Genomic DNA, 20,895 nt, shown 5'->3' on the forward strand with positions numbered 1-20,895 from the left:
GAGGAAACGTTTGAGGCTCACCGTCTACTGAACTGACCCAAAATTCACGCCATTTCTCTTCTAAGTTGAAATCATGATCATACAGGGTAATTGCGGTTCGGATGGGTGGATGTCTTGATTTCAGTCGCTGTATTTGAACATCTTGGATATTTTGATGTATTGGGAGATTTTCATTATTCAATACTTTGGTGTATTCTTTAAGTAGGAGCTTTTGTCTTCTCAGATTTGTAGGTGCGATATGGGTCAAGACAGGTAACCAGTGGATGGGCGTAGGTCTGATAGCACCAGAAATTATGCGCATAGAGTTGTTCAACTGATTGTCGATTGCATTCACATGACAACTATTCAGCCATACTGGAGCACAATATTCTGCGGTAGAGTACACCAAGGCAAGGGTAGACGTTTGCAAGACAGGTGTGGAGGAACCCCAGGAGGATCCGCAGAGTTTCTGAATAATATTGTTGCGTGCTTTCAGTTTCTGTGCCGTCTTTTCCAAGTGAGATTTGAAGGTTAGGCTTCTATCAAGGATTATGCCTAAATACTTGGGATTGAAGTTGTGTTTGACAAGTTGACCTTCAAAACGTACTTTGAGTTTAGTCTTAGCACTTGCGTTGTGTAAATGAATGCAACATACTTCCGTTTTTGGTGGATTGGGCTTTAGCCTCCATTGTCGAAAATACATTCCCATTACACTAAGATCTTCTGTTAGGACCTCCTCTGCTTCCTCCATTGTTTTGCTCACTGTAGCAAGTGCCCAGTCATATCCAAATTTCCGTGATATTGTGTCAGGAATGTCAGCTAGGTACAAAGCATACAGGAGAGTTGCCAGCACTGATCCCTGGGCCAAACCATTGTTTAAGGTTTTCTTACAACTGGTTGAATCACCCATGATAAGTTGAAAGGTTCGATTTGCAATCATATTATTCAAGAGGTACATAATTTTCTTACATGGAATCACCTTCAGAAACTTATATAGAAGTCTTTCCCTCCACACAGTGTCATATGCGGCAGAAAGATCGATGAACGCCACTGAAACCTTCTTGTTCTTTTGAAATTCAGCTTCAATTAAAGTTGTCAAGGCTAAAACTTGGTCACTGCAGTTTCGAGCAGGTCTAAAGCCGGCTTGCTCTATAGGTATTGAGTCAAAAATCTTTAAATTGATCTTGTTATAGATTAAGCGTTCTAACAGCTTGTAAAGGCAGCTCAATAAAGCAATGGGTCTATAGCTTGATGGATTATCTTCAGGCTTCCCAGGTTTTAACAATGCAATGATCTTGGCGTGTTTTAATTTACTGGGGACTTGAGCATTCTCCATGATATCTGAGAAGAACTTTGCCAACCATTTTTTCGCAAAAGGTCCACAATTTTTGAGAAATTCGAGATGAATTCCATCAAAACCAGGAGCTTTGTTACTTTTAGTATCAACAAGGGCAATTTCAATGTCACAAGTTGTAAAAGGACGGGAATATTCTTCAGTTGATGCCACAGATGATTTTAGTAGCTTAAACTTATTTTTAACTTCTATGGTATGAGCTCGGTCTTTAGGGGTTCTTGAGGTGTTCACAATGTGTGCTGCAATTTGATTTGGAGTTACAGCATTCGTTTTCTGTTTTGCTTTACGGTTTCCTTCTAGTTTTCTTAAAAGAGACCACGCTTTTCTACTGGACCTTTTAAAGTCCAAGTTCTCAACTGTTTCCATCCATTTGGCACAACGTGCTGCATTCAGTTTGTTCAGCAACTCATCACCGATTTCACCATTTTCACTCAAGAAATTGTCTGTATAGTTGTTCACATTCATCAGTCCAGCCTGGAATGTATTCTTTGCGGAAGCCACGTGGTATTGATTTCTTTGCAGCTTTAATAACAGCTTTACAGAACAATACAACTTTGAGTTGATAAAAGTAAAAAAGTTTTAATCAATTTCTACAACTTTAGAACAGTCACACCTGGGCCGTGCAGATCTGATGGGGGCACATAAGACCCCAGTAGACGGTGGCCTCATTACAGATTTTACATCAGGGTCCAGTACTCCCAGAGGTTAAAGAGGTCTCTTTATGGACAATCTCTTTAATATGAGAACTTCCACAAGAATTTCACCATCGGTTAGGCTCTCGAGACTCCCGGCAAACAAGCAGTCACTTCAGTCTTACATGGTGACCAGATAAATGACTGTATGTAATAATTGCATAGAAGAATCCACTAGAGTCAGAGCTGATGTTTGTTGTTACCACGTCTCCTGTTGTGATCTGGTGACCTTGGGGCCGCATGGACTTTCTCTGGAGTAGGTGGAACCTATACTGACCGCAATCCCTAAACTGACACCGCAACTAGAAGTAGCCGTGGGGTGTACCTAACACGTCCTAGACACCTCGACACAGCCGGAGGACTAAATACCCCTATAGATGGAAATGGGAAAACTATCTTGCCTCAGAGCAGAACCCCAAAGGATAGGCAGCCCCCCACAAATATTGACTGTGAGTATAAGAGGAAAGACATACACAGGTAGAAAAACAGGATTTAGCAAAAGAGGCCACTCTAGCTAAATAGAAAAGGATAGGACAGAATACTAAGCAGTCAGTATTAAAATCCTAAAAATATCCACAGCAGGTAATACAAAAATTCCACCATCTAACTAAAGACATGGAATGTATATCTGCATCTCCAGAGAATCCAACTAGACTGAATAAATCCAAACAAAGTCAAAGCTGGACTAAGAAAAACAGTGAATAGAACTGAATTGTAAAACACACTGCATGTGTGTTGCAGAAACAAAACCAGACACTTATCTTTGCTGATTTTGGCAGCAGGGCAGGGGAACCAGACAGAGATGCAAAACCTCCAAGAACAATGGACAACTGGCAATGACTAATGAATCCTGCAGATCTAAAAAGTCCAGTCAGAGCTGCAATCAGCAGAGACACCTTCCCAGGATTGCAATCCAGGGACAACTGCATTACCACCAACCACCGGAGGGAACCCAAGAGCAGAATTCACAACAGTCTCCATCTCAAGTGCAGGGCCTAAACCAAAATTCAGGTAAGGCTGGTTTCACATTTGCGTTTTTTGCCGCTGCGTTTTAGCGCAAAAAAGGCATGCGTTTTTTTCCTATATTTAACATTAAAAACACATGCGTTTTTTTGTATACGTTTTGCCGCATTTGACGACGCATGCGTCTTTTCTATGCTTGCGTTTTGTTGCAGAAATGCAACATGTAGTAATTTCTAGAGGCATTTTTTTGCCGCAAAAAAACGTGTTGCTGTCTATGTAAACGCATGCGTTTTTAAGCACATGCGTTTGGTGGCGTTTTAAATGCATGCGTTTCAATAGAAAAAAACAAGAATACACACTGATAAGCCACCCCCCACCATCAAGGTGATAAAGGGATCCAAACCCTAACCCTAGGGATCCTACCCCTAAACCCTAACCCTAGGGATCCTAACCCTAACCCTAACCCTAGGGATCCTAACCCTACCCCTAACCCTAGGGATCCTAACCCTAACCCTACCCCTATCCCTAACCCCAACCCTAGCTATTTCTATTTATAGTGGGTTTTCTAGATGATTTTGATGATTGGCAGCTGTCACACACTACTCAGCATGCGTTTCAAAAACGCAAACGCAGGAAAAAAACGCATGTAAACGCGTCAAAACGCCGCTTTTTTTACCGCATGAGAAAACGCATGCGTTTAAAAAAAGCAGCGTTTGCACGCGTTTACATGCGTTTTTTTCACCACCTGCGTTTGCATTTTAAACGCTGCATTTTAAACACAAATGTGAAACTAACCTAACAGAAAATACAATATTCCTCATTTTCAGTTTTGTGCATAGGATGAAGAATTGCATGTAGGTTCTCCAAAAAATAGAAGTGATCATAATTTATTCTGTCGAGAGCACCTAATATTTTGACGCAGAAACTCTTGAAGCACCGACCAACTAGTTTCTTGTGCTCTACAATGTGGCAGAAGTTCTCCACCCCAAGTCACAGGAAGTGGGAAGAACGGAGAGTGTGATACTAGACAGAAAGGGGAACCAGGAGGCTCTAGAAGATGTCCTGCTCCCGGATAACACTGCACATACACATCCTTCTTGCCATACTTTTCTGCCCGAGATTTTGCTTCCCTAGCAAAGAACAAGCTGTCGAAATTCTGGTCTTTATCTCCTACCATAAAGAGGATGGGGCCTCTGGCTTTCTCCAGTGGAAGTATAGAGTCCTTGTATTCTGGTTTTCTTGGATCATTCATTGAGTTGCCAAAACTGAGGGATGGAAAGTCTGTGATGAGAAGTCCTTCCACTTTGTAGGGTATGCCCTTCACAGTGAGATCACCATAAACTAGATTGTTGCCATTCACGGCATTGGTTCCATTGATGCATACTGTAGCAGCGACCTGAGGCAGGTAGGACGCCATAGCCAAAGCTATCTCAGCTCCTTTACATATAGCGACCACTCCAACTCCATCACCTGACACCTAAAAAGTAGAATATATGGTGAAATTAATTTATATATCTATGTATAGGGGTATGGTGTGGGGGATATTAATGGTGGAATTGTCTAAAGGTAGTCCATATGGTTCAAATGATCATTCCCTCAAAACGATCTCATCTTTAAAAGTTGCATCTTCCAGTCATATTTTCTCTTTAATTTCTGCTGCATTGGAAATATAGAATGGTAAGATCAATGTATGGCCATGTAATACATGGACTGGGCTATTAGAGAGAAAGCAACTCTAGACTGAGGTCCTTTTTGAGTGATCCCCTTATATTATGTCATGTGCCTTAATAATCTCAATAGGACAACCCCTTTAATACTAGTATGTACTGTAAACGCACTGTCCAGTTTCGAAAACACATTTTCATTTATCCTGTTAGGAAATTGTGAGGGATTGTTCTTCTGTTTAAGAACCTCAGCTCTTGAATACAGCTAAAGAGTAAAAAAGTTGACAGAAAGGAGGACAAACAAGCGCAAAATGGAGTTATCCAGACAACGGCGTTCTAGGTGGTGTGACTGTGCTCACCTGGTAATGTGAGAAAGCACAACATGTAAGAGGTCTCAGAATATAAATCCAGCTGCTGCTCTGCAAGTTGGAGAATCCAATGTAGAAATCAGATATAGTGGATGCGGGTGTGGATTATTTTTAACGTGTTTCAAAGTTTCTGTAACTTGGTCGTCAGGAGAAACCACAGAAAGTCAGACCTGATCAAGAATCTATAGCTACTTTAAAACGCGTTAAAAATAAAACCGCAATTCTACAATACTCTGGACTTCCTGGATATCCTTGTTTAATACCGACCAGCTGCGCAGCATGTCCGCATCTACTATATCTGGGAAGTTTTGGTATGTTGACTTATCATACTTGTTGAAATGTCAACTCTTCAACTTATTGACACGTCAGGTCTTCATATACCGCTTTAGACTTGTTGATATGTTACTGAATAAGGAGGATTCTAAACTTACTTTTGGATGATTACATAGAAACTGAGCGGCTTCTTCAAAATATTTTAAATCCACATCACCGAGGTAAGTAGGTAAATCATCATAAGCAAAATAAGCCAGAGCAAGAGAGGCGAAACCACGGCTGGCCAGGAGGCTACTGCGAAACTCTAGTAGGCCACCAGCACCTCCAAACATGTCAATCACTCCTGAAAAGGGTCCTTCACCTGAAGAGAAGATGGAATGGTACAATAAATGAATTTCAACCTTATGGATGGAAGGACTGGTAAAAGCAAGCACTGGCAAAAGCTTTATAGGGAACTGGTCATCAAGTTTTTATACCCCAATTAATGCCATTTATGAAAAGGCACTGTAATGCAGATTACATCCCTTCATTTTAGAAATCTGGGTTTATGTTAAAGACAAATTTAGGGTTGAATTTTTATGCAAATAAGCTGCAAGTTCCCAGGGTTGTGCATGCGCAGTAAGGTCCGAAGGAAGAAACTGCAGATCACTTCAGACAGTGACAGTCATCTACACTCGGGCAATTAGCTCAGGAATGAAGAAGATAATCACTGGCGTTATCTGCAAACTGATCAAACACTGCGTAGTGCATCGGCAGCACACTATGCAGTGAGGCAGTGACCCAGTGAAGTTCAAAGCAAAATGTCTCTTTAATGTTCAGCTCAAAACACAGCACACGATATCTTCAGAATCGCAGCCGGGAACAAGACAGTCCTCCTCCGGTTCGCAGCCAGACACATATCCTCTGGATTACAGTCACTAAATACGCCAGTTCTCCTCTGACCGGTTGCCATGGGTGACTGCACAGCCATGTTAATGTTCTACTCTCAGCATCACAGAGTACCAGATATCCTCTGGTTCACAGCCAGGAACTATATCCTCCAGTTTACTGTCACTAAACATGCCAGTCCACCTCTTGAGACCAGTTGCTGTAGGTGATTGCACCACTGTGTTCGCTGTGGGTGCTGTTATGGACCTGGTGGTTAGGAGCACTCGGAATGACCTGATAGGTAAACCTGAAATATAGGACAAGCTCTGGGGAAGTGGGAACTTTACTGACCGCAACCCTGATCCTATCACACACACTATAGGCAGCCGTGGAGCGTACCTAACTCTCCCTAGACGCCTCTTCACAGCCTAAGAGCTAGCTACCCCTAAAGAGAAACAAAGCCTCACCTTGCCTCAGATAAATTTCCCCAAAGTAAAAGGCAGCCCCCCACAAATAATGACGGTGAGTTAAGAGGAAAATACAAACATAGGAATGAAACAGGTTTTAGCAAAGGAGGCCCACTAATACTAAATAGTAAGAAGATAGCAAGGGAACTGTGCGGTCAGTATAAAAATACTACAAACAATCCACGCAGAGTATGCAAAAAGACCCTCACACCGACTCACGGTGTGAGGGTGCAACTCTGCACCCCAGAGCTTCCAGCTAGCAAGAAAATAGCATATAAGCAAGCTGGACTGAACTCATCATATACTGAGAAACATTTTCCAAAAAGCAATGAGCAAAAATGAACTAGCATGGACTTAGCTTCTGCTGGAGGAGACAGGTCACAAGAGAAGTCCCAGAGAGATCTGAACCAATACTGAATACATTGACAGCTGGCAACAAGTAACGATCTGAGTGGAGTTAAATAGGGAAGCCAGCATAGCAGCAAGCGAGAACAGCTGAGGAGCCCAGCTCAAAGACCAGCAGTTCCACTCAAAGCCACCAGAGGGAGTCCACGGACAGAATTCACCAAAGTACCATTCATGACCACAGGAGGGAGCCCGAGAATGGAATTCACAACAGTACCCCCCCTTGAGGAGGGGTCACCGAACCCTCACCAGAGCCCCCAGGCCGATCAGGACGAGCCAAATGAAAGGCACAAACCAAATCGTCAGCATGGACATCAGAGGCAACAACCCAGGAATTATCCTCCTGACCATAGCCCTTCCATTTAACCAGGTACTGAAGCTTCCGTCTCGAAATACGAGAATCCAAGATCTTCTCTACCACATACTCCAATTCTCCCTCGACCAACACCGGAGCTGGAGGATCAACGGAAGGAACCATAGGCACCACATACCTCCGCAACAATGACCTATGGAACTCATTATGGATGGTAAAAGAAGCTGGAAGGTCCAAACGAAATGACACAGGATTGAGGATTTCCGAAATCTTATAAGGACCAATGAAACGAGGCTTAAACTTAGGAGAAGAAACCTTCATAGGAACATAACGAGAAGACAACCAAACCAAATCTCCCACACGAAGTCGGGGACCAACACAGCGACGGCGGTTAGCGAAGCGCTGAGCCCTCTCCTGGGACAACGTCAAATTGTCCACTACGTGGTTCCAAATCTGCTGCAACCTGTCCACAACAGAATCCACACCAGGACAGTCAGAAGGCTCAACCTGCCCTGAAGAAAAACGAGGATGAAAACCAGAATTACAAAAAAAAGGCGAAACCAAAGTAGTCGAACTAGCCCGATTATTGAGGGCGAACTCAGCCAATGGCAAGAAGGTCACCCAATCATCCTGATCAGCAGAAACAAAACATCTCAGGTTTCTAAGGTCTGATTAGTTCGTTCGGTTTGGCCATTTGTCTGAGGATGGAAAGCCGAAGAAAAAGACAAATCAATGCCCATCTTAGCACAAAAGGACCGCCAAAACCTGGAAACAAACTGGGACCCTCTGTCTGACACAATGTTCTCCGGAATACCATGCAAACGAACCACATTCTGAAAAAATAGTGGAACCAAATCAGAGGAGGAAGGCAATTTAGGCAAGGGTACCAAATGGACCATCTTAGAAAAGCGATCACAAACCACCCAGATGACAGACATCCTCTGAGAGACCGGAAGATCCGAAATAAAATCCATGGAAATATGCGTCCAGGGCCTCTTTGGGACAGACAAAGGCAAAAGTAACCCACTGGCACGAGAACAGCAAGGCTTGGCCCGAGCACAAATCCCACAGGACTGCGCAAAAGAACGCACATCCCGTGACAAGGAAGGCCACCAAAAGGACCTAGCCACCAAATCTCTGGTACCAAAAATCCCAGGATGACCAGCCAACACCGAACAATGAACCTCGGAAATAACTCTACTGGTCCATCTATCAGGGACAAACAGTCTCTCCGGTGGACAACGGTCAGGTCTATCGGCCTGAAACTCCTGCAGCACCCGCCGCAAATCAGGGGAGATGGCAGACAGAATTACCCCCTCTCTGAGGATACCAGCAGGTTCAGGGACTCCCGGAGAGTCAGGCACAAAACTCCTAGAAAGGGCATCAGCCTTCACATTCTTAGAGCCTGGAAGGTAAGAAACCACAAAATCGAAACGGGAGAAAAACAGCGACCATCGAGCCTGTCTAGGATTCAACCGCTTGGCAGACTCGAGATAAATCAAATTCTTGTGATCCGTCAAGACCACCACGCGATGTTTGGCTCCCTCAAGCCAATGTCGCCACTCCTCAAATGCCCATTTCATTGCCAACAACTCCCGATTGCCAACATCATAATTACGCTCGGCAGGCGAAAACTTTCTAGAAAAGAAGGCACATGGCTTAATCACAGAGCCATCAGAGCTTCTCTGAGACAAAACAGCCCCCGCTCCAATCTCAGAAGCATCAACCTCGACCTGAAAAGGGAGCAAAACATCCGGCTGACGCAAGACAGGAGCCGAAGAAAACCGACATTTCAGCTCGTGAAAGGCCTCAACGGCCGCAGAAGACCAATTTGTCACATCAGCACCTTTTTTGGTCAGATCAGTCAAAGGCTTAACCACACTAGAAAAATTAGCGATGAAGCGACGGTAAAAATTAGCAAAGTCCAGGAATTTCTGAAGACTCTTCACAGATGTAGGTTGAGTCCAATCATAAATGGCCTGAACTTTAACAGGGTCGATAGTAGAAGGGGAAAAAATGAAGCCCAAAAAGGAAACCTTCTGAACTCCGAAGAGACATTTAGAGCCCTTCACAAACAAGGCATTAGCACGCAGGTCCTGGAATACCATCCTGACCTGCTTCACATGAGATTCCCAATCATCAGAAAAGACCAAAATATCATCCAGGTATACAATCATGAATCTATCTAGATACTCTCGGAAGATGTCATGCATAAAGGACTGAAACACAGAAGGGGCATTAGAAAGCCCAAATGGCATCACCAGGTACTCAAAATGGCCTTCGGGCGTATTAAATGCTGTTTTCCATTCATCGCCCTGTTTTATACGCACAAGATTATACGCTCCTCGAAGATCTATCTTGGTGAACCAACTAGCCCCCTTAATTCGAGCAAACAGATCAGACAGCAGAGGCAAAGGGTACTGAAATTTGACCGTGATTTTATTAAGAAGGCGGTAATCTATACAGGGTCTCAGAGAACCATCCTTCTTGGCCACAAAAAAGAACCCTGCTCCCAACGGTGACGAAGACGGGCGAATATGCCCTTTCTCCAAGGACTCCTTTATATAACTCCGCATAGAGTCATGTTCTGGCACTGATAAATTGAAAAGTCGACCCTTATGGAACTTACTACCAGGAATCAAATTTATAGCACAATCACAATCCCTATGAGGAGGTAGGGCACTGGATTTGGGCTTATCAAATACATCCTGGTAATCCGACAAAAATTTATGGACTTCAGAAGGAGTAGAAGAAGCAATTGACAGCGAGGGAACATCGCCATGTACCCCTTGACAACCCCAACTAGACACAGACATTGATTTCCAATCCAATACTGGATTATGAACTTGCAGCCATGGCAAACCCAACACGACAACATCATGCAAATTATGTAACACCAGAAAGCGAATATGTTCCCGATGTGCAGGAGTCATGCACATGGTCAATTGAGTCCAGTACTGAGGCTTATTCTTGGCCAATGGCGTAGCATCAATTCCCCTCAGAGGAATAGGGAACTGCAAAGGCTCCAAGAAAAAACCACAGCGCCTGGCAAATTCCAAATCCATCAAATTCAGGGCAGCGCCTGAATCCACAAAAGCCATAACAGAGTAGGATGACAGAGAGCAAATCAAAGTAACAGACAAGATAAATTTAGGCTGTACAGTACCAATGGTGACAGACTTAGCAAACCTCTTAGTGCGCTTAGGACAATCAGAGATAGCATGAGTGGAGTCACCACAGTAAAAACACAACCCATTCTGACGTCTGTGATTTTGCCGTTCAGTTCTGGTCAGAATCCTATCACATTGCATAGACTCAGGCTTCTGCTCAGAGGACACCGCCAGATGGTGCACAAGTTTGCGCTCCCGCAACCGCCGATCAATCTGAATGGCCAAGGACATTGATTCATTCAGACCAGCAGTCGTGGGGAACCCCACCATAACATCTTTAAGGGCTTCAGAAAGACCCTTTCTGAAAATCGCTGCCAGGGCACACTCATTCCACTGAGTGAGCACAGACCACTTTCTAAACTTCTGGCAGTAAACCTCAGCTTCATCCTGACCCTGAGACAGAGCCAGCAAGATTTTTTCTGCCTGGTCCACTGAATTAGGTTCCTCATAAAGCAACCCCAGCGCCAGAAAAAACGCATCTACATTTAGCAATGCAGGATCTCCTGGCGCCAGGGAGAATGCCCAATCTTGAGGGTCGCCACGTAACAAAGAGATAATAATTTTAACTTGCTGAATTGGGTCACCAGAGGAGTGGGGTTTCAAAGCAAGAAACAATTTGCAATTATTTTTGAAATTCAGAAACTTAGATCTAGCTCCAGAAAACAAATCAGGAACTGGAATTCTAGGCTCTAACATAGGATTCTGAACTACATAATCTTGAATGCCCTGTACCCTTGCAGTGAGCTGTTCCAGACAAGAGGACAGACCTTGAATATCCATATCTGCAGCTGAGTCCTGAACCACCCAGAGATTAAGGGGAGGAGAAAAACAAAACACACTGCCGAGAAAAAAAAATGAGCTCAGAACTTCTCTTATCCCTCTTTTGAGATGCATTAACACTTTATGGCCAGCTGTACTGTTATGGACCTGGTGGTTAGGAGCACTCGGAATGACCTGATAGGTAAACCTGAAATATAGGACAAGCTCTGGGGATGTGGGAACTTTACTGACCGCAACCCTGATCCTATCACACACACTATAGGCAGCCGTGGAGCGTACCTAACTCTCCCTAGACGCCTCTTCACAGCCTAAGAGCTAGCTACCCCTAAAGAGAAACAAAGCCTCACCTTGCCTCAGAGAAATTTCCCCAAAGTAAAAGGCAGCCCCCCACAAATAATGACGGTGAGTTAAGAGGAAAATACAAACATAGGAATGAAACAGGTTTTAGCAAAGGAGGCCCACTAATACTAAATAGTAAGAAGATAGCAAGGGAACTGTGCGGTCAGTATAAAAATACTACATACAATCCACGCAGAGTATGCAAAAAGACCCTCACACCGACTCACGGTGTGAGGGTGCAACTCTGCACCCCAGAGCTTCCAGCTAGCAAGAAAATCGTATATAACTAAGCTGGACTGAACTCATCATATACTGAGAAACATTTTCCAAAAAGCAATGAGCAAAAATGAACTAGCATGGACTTAGCTTCTGCTGAAGGAGACAGGTCACAAGAGAAGTCCCAGAGAGATCTGAACCAATACTGAATACATTGACAGCTGGCAACAAGTAACGATCTGAGTGGAGTTAAATAGGGAAGCCAGCATAGCAGCAAGCGAGAACAGCTGAGGAGCCCAGCTCAAAGACCAGCAGTTCCACTCAAAGCCACCAGAGGGAGTCCACGGACAGAATTCACCAAAGTACCATTCATGACCACAGGAGGGAGCCCGAGAACGGAATTCACAACAGGGTGCCTAGTGTCTCCGCTTCCCTGGCTGTTTGGCTCCACTGGCCTGTGTTGCCTCACACAGGTAGAGCTCTGCAGAGCCTCCTGCTCTGTACTCCAAACACCAGACTGACATCAACTCTAACCCTGACACACCCAAACCTTATACTACAGGGTTTTTAACTAGCAACCAGTGGCCTTCAGCCACATAGAAAATCTGTCCAGGCATGAAACGGACTGCATCACTACTGTCCTGTAGTCCATTTCAAACCACAGAAGCCCAGAGCAGGTTTTCCCTAAATCTGCCTCACAACCAACAGTCTTCTTCATCAGGACCTCACTGTGCATGCACCACCCTGAGGAATGACGCAGTTGCACTAGATCTCGAGCGTTTGAGGATGCTTACTGAAAGAAGGGTGACTAGTAAATCACTATTAAGGCAGGAATAGGGAAGAGGCAGCAGACCTGTAATTGCAGTGTCTGCCCCTACTGTGTTTGCAAGTCATATGCATAAAAATTCAACAATAAATTTCTCTAAAAAACAAACCAAGATTTTTTTTTTTTTAGATGGCATTAGATTTAACATGACAGGTTCCCTTTAGATAGGGTTCAGCTTTTTTTTTTTACCAACACATTCACATTGAAAAATAGTCGCGCCACCATGCACGTTTTACATCTTTTTCTAGGGAGGACATGGAACAATGTAGATCCTAAAGCTTCAAATTCCAATTCAACACAAGGATCGCTTTTTTGTGAGCCTGTAGGAGAGCAGGAGGTTAAGAAGCAGCAGTTTTCGTAACTTCCGTAGTGGACTCTCCATTTAGAGGACAATTTTGGAATTGGTCGCCTTCAAATTTTATCTGAGGAGTGGCAGTTTTGTCTGTACTGTGAAGGTTTAGGGGACTCCTACTGACCAGATGTTGGGTTCTTACATGGCGGACTAGTACCATACCAATGAAAGGTTGGCTTCATACTTTGAGAGTAATTTTGATTGCAGTCCTCAGAGTAAAGGGGCATTGTTGTGCCCAATAAATCAGCAGGAGCTGCTGGTGATCGCTACCTTTTCCTCCCTTGATGGAGAAGCGAAGCACATGCTGCCACTCCCCTGCTTTCTAGAGACACCAACTGCTGAGATTATTCAGTAACCAGTATGGACACCATGCTATCTGACATAGAAGAGTCGGGCAATAGGGTAAAGGGTATGAGGAGATTGGGCAGACAAGCACTTAACTTATAAGCACAGCTGTAGACTTGTAGGTTTGTAGGGAGATAAGAGCGCTTTTACAAGGAAGAGGCTCATGAAGATTAAGCCATCAAAGAGTTAGCTTATAAGAGTGAGAGTGCTAAGACAAGTGAGAGACCTGTGGAAGTTTAGCCAGAAGGGAGAATAAGTTGGAGAAGGGTATTTAAAGTGTCTGGAAATTTCGAGCTTATAAAGTCCTGTCATCACAGCACTGATCTAAATGAGTTTTAACATATTATAAAGTGATTGCATACTGCCAGCACTTTCTGACCGCTGAGGTCCAGCCTTTGTGAACTCCAGCAATGCTGAGAATTGGTGTAGCAATGCCTTCCTTATATATGTTTTATGAACAACAGAACATCCAGCTGACTGGCAAGGCACGCAAGTCCTCCATACATTTAAAAGCAGTGTGAAAAAAAAAAAAAACAGTAAAAGAGATAGAGCACGATATTACCACTGCTCGCATGGTGGTCCCAGAGGTCCTAGTGATGTCATCACTTTAGAACATGGAAAATTAAACATTGGTATGCGACCTGTGCCATTATACTCGGCATATTAAGTGCCCTTGCTAATATAGACACCACATATTATCTATCACCCATGGCTTACAACCACCACTAAGCCAAATTACTGTATATCAGTACATGGTTATTATTACAACTGTATGGCACTTATAATTAGGCACTGACTGGTATGGGTATTTGCGCACTGTTACCTACCAGGTGGAAGAAAAAGTGTTCCTCGTATCCGTCCTTCTCTTATTGATATTCTCTGCACTCCGGGAGCAGCGTACCATCTTTCAATGACCTTAGTGGCAGCAGGTACATCTTCAGGAAGCGGATTGAGTATCACTGAGGGATATAACTCCAGATGAACCAATAAAGGACTTCCCACTACATCACGTTTCATCAGCCTTAGAAATGGGATTGTTGGTTTCAAGGACCAAAATAGGCCCATAGGACACACTCCATTGAAGTCTCCACCAGTGGCCGGAGTTTTCTCCAGGTCCACCTTCCCTTCCAAATTTGTCCTATAGAAAGCTCTGGAGTGAAATATTTGCCCTTTCTCATTCTTCAGCCATGCTTTTAGAGTGATCACCTGGTCGGGGGGAAGGCCCCAAGCTTGAATCTTCACTGGTTCATCCACCAAGGAGATCTCAGGAGATACTGCGAGACCAACCATATCTGAAGATCAAGGAGTCTTAAATGGGAAACAAGGGCCAAAAAGACAGAATTAATATTAAGTAAATAAAGGCATCAAGACAGAAATGTATTGCTATAGGCTCTCCACATACAGGGGCTTCTCACAAAATTAGAATATCAAAAAGTTAATTTATTTCAGTTCTTCAATACAAAAAGTGAAACTCATATTATATAGAGTCATTACAAACAGAGCGATCTATTTCAAGTGTTTATTTCTGTTAATGTTGATGATTATGGCTTACAGCCAATGAAAACCGAAATCATTATGTCAGTAAATTAGAATAATTAACAAAAGGCACCTGCAAAGGCTTCCTAAGTGTTTAAAAAGGTCCCTTAGTCTGTTTCAGCAGACAAGGAGGGTTAGCCACAAAAGGTCATTGCTAGTGATGAGTGAATATACTCGTTACTTTAGATTTCCCAAGCATGCTTGGGTGACCGACGAGTATTTTTTAGTGCTCGGAGATTTAGTTTTCCTCACCTCAGCTGAATGATTTACATCTGTTAGCCAGCTTGATTACATGTGGGGATTCCCTAGCAACTAGGCAACCCCCACGTGTATTATGCTGGCTAACAGATGTAAATCATTCAGCTTCTGCGATGAAAACTAAATCTCCGAGCACTAAAAAAATACTCAGAGGACACCCGAGCGTGCTCGGGAAATCTCAAGTAACGAGTATATTCACTCATCACTAGTCATTGCTAAAGAAGCTGGCTGTTCACAGAGTGCTGTATCTATCCAAGCATATTAATGGAAAGTTGAGTGGACGGAAAAAGTGGTAGAAAAAGGTGCACAAGCAACCGGGAGAACCATAGCATCGAAAGGATTGTTAAGAAAAGACCATTCAAAAATGTGGGAGATAGATTCACAAGGAGTGGACTGCTGCTGGAGTGTTTGATTCAACAGCCACCACACACAGACATATCCAGGACATGGGCTACAAGTGTCGCATTCCTTGTGTCAGCCACTAATGACCAATAGACAACACCAGAAGCGTCTTACCTGGGCCAAGGACTAAAAGAGCTGGACTGTTGCTCAGTGGTCCACGGTGCTTTGAGATTAAATTACATTTTGCATTTCATTTAGAAATCAAGGTCCCAGAGTCTGGAGGAGGAGTGGAGAGGCCACAATCCAAGCTGCTGGAGGTCTAGTGTGAAGTTTCCATAATCAGTGATGGTTTGGGGAGCCATGTCATCTGCTGGTGTAGGTCCACTGTGTTTTATCAAGACCAAAGTCAGCGCAGCAGTCTACCAGAAAATCAGAGCACTTCATGCTTCCCTCTGCCAACAAGCTTTTTGGAGATGGAAATGTCATTCTCCAGCAGGACTTGGCCCCTGTCCACACTGCCCAAAGTACCAATACCTGGTGTAAAAACAACAGTATCACTGTGCTTGTTTGGCAGCAAACTTGCCTGACCTTAACCCCATAGATAATCTATGGGGTATTGTCAAGAGGAAGATGAGAGACACCAGACCCAACAATGCAGACAAGCTGAAGGCTGCTATCAAAGCAACCTGGGATTCCATAACCCCTCAGCAGTGCCACAGGCTGATCGCCTCCATGCCACACCGCATTGATGCAGTAATTGATACAAAAGGAGCCCTGACCAAGTATTGAGTGCATTTACTGAACATACATTTCAGTAGGCCAACATTTTAGATTTTAAAATCATTTTTCAAGTATTCTAATTTACTGAGATAATGACTTTTGGGTTTTCATTAGCTGTAAGCCATAATCACCAGCATTAACAGAAATAAACACTTGAAATAGATCACTCTGTTTGTAATGACTTTATATAACATGACTTTCACGTTTTGTATTGAAGAAGTGAAATAAATTAACTTTTTGAAGATATTTTTAATTTTGTGAGAAGCACCTGTATAATATTTCATAGCGTCAACCAAAATCCTACTTTATACTGGGGATTAATTATGATGGAATATAGGCTGAACTGGATGGACAAATGTCTTTTTTCGGCCTTACTTACTAACTATGTTACTATACTGATGAGGAACCAAAAAAAATTGTGGATTTGTTTCAATGGCGCCTAATGTAATATGTTGTCTCAAAGCATTGGCAATCCCAGGAGACTCGCTTTGCAATTTAAAAGAAAGGATTAAAAGGGGATCACCATGTGAAAAAAAAGGTTTACATGTTTTTGGAATACCTCCTAACTATCCCAGACCCTGAGGGATAATCCCAAATTTTGGGTGCTGTTGTAGGGGGTATGGTAAAATATGTTATTGCCTTTGCCTTTCCCTCACGTCCCGTTGCTGTATGTTTTCAGTGCATGTGTTAACACATGATGGTATTGTTACACGGTTTAGTATATTACAACCTCTTATGTAATGGTACTGCTACAGGAACAGGTGTATTACCTGTTATATAGGGACAATGTAGTACTAAAGTTTGGCCACTAGATGGGGGCATTTTGGTACACATAGGTTAGCATGGTTGTGGATCAGTGTACATATTACTAGTTAATGTAGGAGGGGGTCAGCTGCAGTTAGAGAGGGAATATTTCCTGATTCAGAGGAGAAGGCCTGGACGCCCAGACAGTCCACATGGGCTTAAGTGCCCAGGACATTAGCAGCTACCACGCAACATTGTTTGACTAAGGAGAGAGCCCAGCCATCCACAGCATCAGGCCAGAAAAGCAGAGGCCAGCACAGCAGTAGGAAAGAAGGAAAGAAGACAGTATATGGGCACAGGTAGCCCTAGAATGCAGCAGCTAATAGCTTGGACAGATGTCCCCAGTACCGGGGCGAAACGTTGGCTGAGGCAGAACACAGAAACAGTGAGCAGGACAGCGCTGGGACATCACAGAGCACAATACTGAATGGCAGGTCACTCGCCAGGTGGCAACTAGCTTCGGAGGTGGAAACTCTTGTCTGATGCGAAGTGCAGCGCCCCAGAGTCCTGGTCGTTGCAGTGCTGTGGCTTCGCCGCTAAGGGGAGCCATGGTACGTTCGATGGCACCGAAGGAGTTCCTCCAATCAGGTATCACAGACACCAATATGTTTCACAGTTGGGCCTCCGGGGGGAGCTAAGGGTGCTATTCATTAGGCCACTCCCCACCATAGTGGGTAAACTGGGGGTCAGGTAGGAAGTTAGTGGAGAACGCTGACGGGATTGAACGGAGCAACACCCTGTGGCAGGGGGTGTTGTGAAGGGAGAGACTGTAGGGTCTCTGCCAGGGGTGGGATCCTGGCAGAGGCTTGGCATTGAAAGAACGTAACGGGTCCGCGCAGGCTCCTGGAAGCGGCGGGACTCAAGAAAGGACTAGAAGCGAGATAGATTGTGCTGAGTGAGAAACGAGATCAAGCAGAAGGAGAATACCAGCAGGGGTTTTGTTGAAAGAGGCAGCACCCTGCTGAGGCGCAATACCGGTGGCCGGAACGCCGAGGGAGTGGATTAGAATACAGCTTCAAGCCATACTCCAAACAGCGGCAGGACAGTCGGTCTCAGGCGGGCTGTCTACCACATATCACCTATGAAGTCTTGGGGGGCAATTGCGGGAGAGGGGCGACTCTAGGGTCCCGGAAGAACTCCAGGCCTACCTGACAAACGGGTGCCATTCCAACCTGAATACAGGGAAGGGGTGGATTACAGAGGAACATCAAATCGAGTTGTGAGGGAACTTAAGAAACAGACACAACCGTTGTGGGGTTACTTTCCGTGAGCACAGCAGGGAAGGACTACAACACATAGCGCTAGAAGGAAGGCACAGATTTCCACCTGAGAGGAGAACTCTGGAGGTGCCATTGGACCGGCCGGACTTGCGTAGCCTGGTGAACCGTGTTCCGGACTGAGGACTCAGAGATCTCCAGTAAAGAGGTAAAGAGACTGCAACCTGGTGTCCTCGTTATTTACCGCGACTTACACCCCACAACCGCACTGCTCCATCGCTACCATTACTACCACCTATTACAACGGACGTCCCCCACTGACGGACAGGGCCACGGACCGGGTCTAGCCACCGTGACAACCCCGAGACTGAGAACTAGAGGCCCGGCTCCGGGTACCCCTCGGCCCCGCGGTGGTGTGGGGGCGCTCCAACTTGGCGTCACGAACAGGATCTACTTAAGCCTGAAGAATCAGGTCATGTGTGCCTAGAGACTGTGATTTACTGTGATTGGACTGTACTTTATTGCAAGACTGTGTGCTGTGTCAATTGCCGCCAAAATCCGCCGCCATTGCAGCGCTGAGGAGAGCGCAGGAAGAGAAGAGGGGCGTGGAGTGGGCGTAGACGAGCTGGAGAGCGCGAAGGATAATGGCCGCCCAGTCTAAGTATTTCTGTGTCCTGAGGACGTGCCCGTCAACAGCTGAGGTACGCCTCCTGATCTTGGTCGGAGGGTGGAGACCATGGGGACGGGGCCGCCCACGGAAGAGACCGCGGGAAGGAGACGCGGGAAAAGAGCAAGAAATGGCGGCACCAGAAGCACCACGCGGAGCTGAGTCGGCTCAGTCTGAGGCCGCGGCGTCCGAGAAAGGCTCCGAGGCACCGCTGCTGGGAGGTCTGACCCTTACCGAGTCCCCGATGGGCCGACCCCCGACGCCGTTATCGGAGGAACATGTGGCTGCGGCCGAGGCCCGCCAGCTGACCCGCCGACTGAGGGCCGATGCCCGCGTGCTCACCCGGGTGGGCCAACCCACCGAGATTAAGCTGTCTCCCATTGCTCCTTACCCGGGCCCGGCTGAAAGCACCCTACCTGCACCGGGTCTGAAGATCATGCCGGATGCGGAGCACTTACGGCGCCTTATGGCAGAGTGGCGGAGCCGGCCCCAGCCTGCAGAACAAGTGGACTTGGTTAGTGTCCCCGAGATTCCGCCCTCACACTGGGGTGTTGTGGTGGCCTTCCATCCCCAGCAAGGGAGAGGGGTCATACAGGAGATCGGGGAGCCGATCCAGGTCCGGGTGGACCGAGAAGAGGTGGAACCTTCTGGCAGGCGGTTTGATTGTAACCTGGAACCAGGGGAAGTTCGACCTCACCGCGCCCCGGAGAGGCGGGTACGCCTACCGACGAGAAGGACCTCCCGGAGAGGGATTCTATCCTTACTGGAGCCAGGACGGCGTCCTGGCTCACCGGACCGATCTGTGAGTCTGGTGAAGCCAGGAAGAAGGTCACCTCCCGTAGAACCTCAGTAAGATATAGCTTTCAATGTTTATGAAAATGTACATAGTTGCTACTTTATTGTTTTAACTGTTCCTGTTGCTGCTAAACCCGCCCAGGGTTAATGGATCCCTCTGTTAACCCGGGATCCCTGTGTTTGTTCCGAGTTTTCCTAAAATTTTGCACAAGTTTAAAGAACTGCAGAAATCATGGACTGTGCATGATTCAAACTTCTTTTGTAAATAGTTTGCACCTTCTTAAAGGTGCTCCCTACTGGTTTTAGCCAAAGACACTTTGCGAAGATATTTGCCCTATTGGTTTGAGCCAAAGACACTTTGTGAAGATACCTTTCCTACCGGTTCTAGTTAAAGACACTTTGCGAAGATACCATACCGGAACCTTTGCATGGACTGGTAGGCTGAGAAGACGAGCTACCTCGGAAAGACTTGGTCCCCTCTTAAAGGGGATGTGAGAAACTGAACTTGAGAAGAGATACTGTTGCAGAACAGTAATGCCATAATGATGCTTTGAAAAGAAATGTAACTGTTTTACATGCTAAGTTATATGTGTTGAATTTGTTGAAATGTGAAATCTAAATAATGTTTTGCAGAAAGAAAAGATGCAGAGAGCCCGTAGGGGTAGAGATAGAGGTCTGCATAGTTGAAAGTAAGCGAAGTAATAATGAAGGTGAGGATAGAAGGTAAACCCCGCGTCCCCATTGAAAGTTACTTTGTTACTAAGGACAGAGAGTGAACCCGTAGGGGTTAGAGAGTGAGTCCTTAAAGGAGCCGAGTAGAGCGGGCTCAGAGTTCTTTAAACGAAAGGAATGTTATGTCTATACTATGTATAGTAGCGAAAGGCAGTAGGCCCTGGCTGAATGGGGCGGTCCTGTAAAAGAAAGGAGAGGCAGTAGGTCTGGTGCCATAGGGACAGGCGGTCCTGCAGGTTCAAAGTAGGAGAATGTGAAGTTACCTTACCCTGTAATGTGATTATAGGAAGGCCTTTGGTAAACTAAGAGTGTATGTTTCTTAAAGGCAATGTTAATTTATTGTTCCAGAATTTGCACTAAGTAGAATACCCGGTTGGGTAACAGGAGTTAT

The 20,895-nt window shown here is 45.1% G+C and overlaps 1 protein-coding gene across 2 annotated transcripts in view; it reads right to left on the reverse strand.

The window, feature by feature from the left end:
* Positions 1-20,895, reverse strand: part of SKA1 (spindle and kinetochore associated complex subunit 1) — an 86,580-nt gene that overhangs the window by 22,479 nt on the left and 43,206 nt on the right. For both annotated transcript variants that reach the window (XM_077283009.1, XM_077283018.1), the window contains exons 2-4: positions 14,201-14,681; positions 5,452-5,654; positions 4,163-4,465 (exon numbers count right to left, since the gene is read on the reverse strand). In XM_077283009.1, coding sequence (XP_077139124.1) covers positions 4,163-4,465; positions 5,452-5,654; positions 14,201-14,663 — 969 coding nt within the window. In that variant the 5' untranslated portion in view covers positions 14,664-14,681. The remainder of the gene's footprint in view (positions 1-4,162; positions 4,466-5,451; positions 5,655-14,200; positions 14,682-20,895) is intronic.

This window comes from Ranitomeya variabilis, chromosome 1, assembly GCF_051348905.1.
Source record: "Ranitomeya variabilis isolate aRanVar5 chromosome 1, aRanVar5.hap1, whole genome shotgun sequence".
NCBI lineage: Eukaryota > Metazoa > Chordata > Amphibia > Anura > Dendrobatidae > Ranitomeya > Ranitomeya variabilis.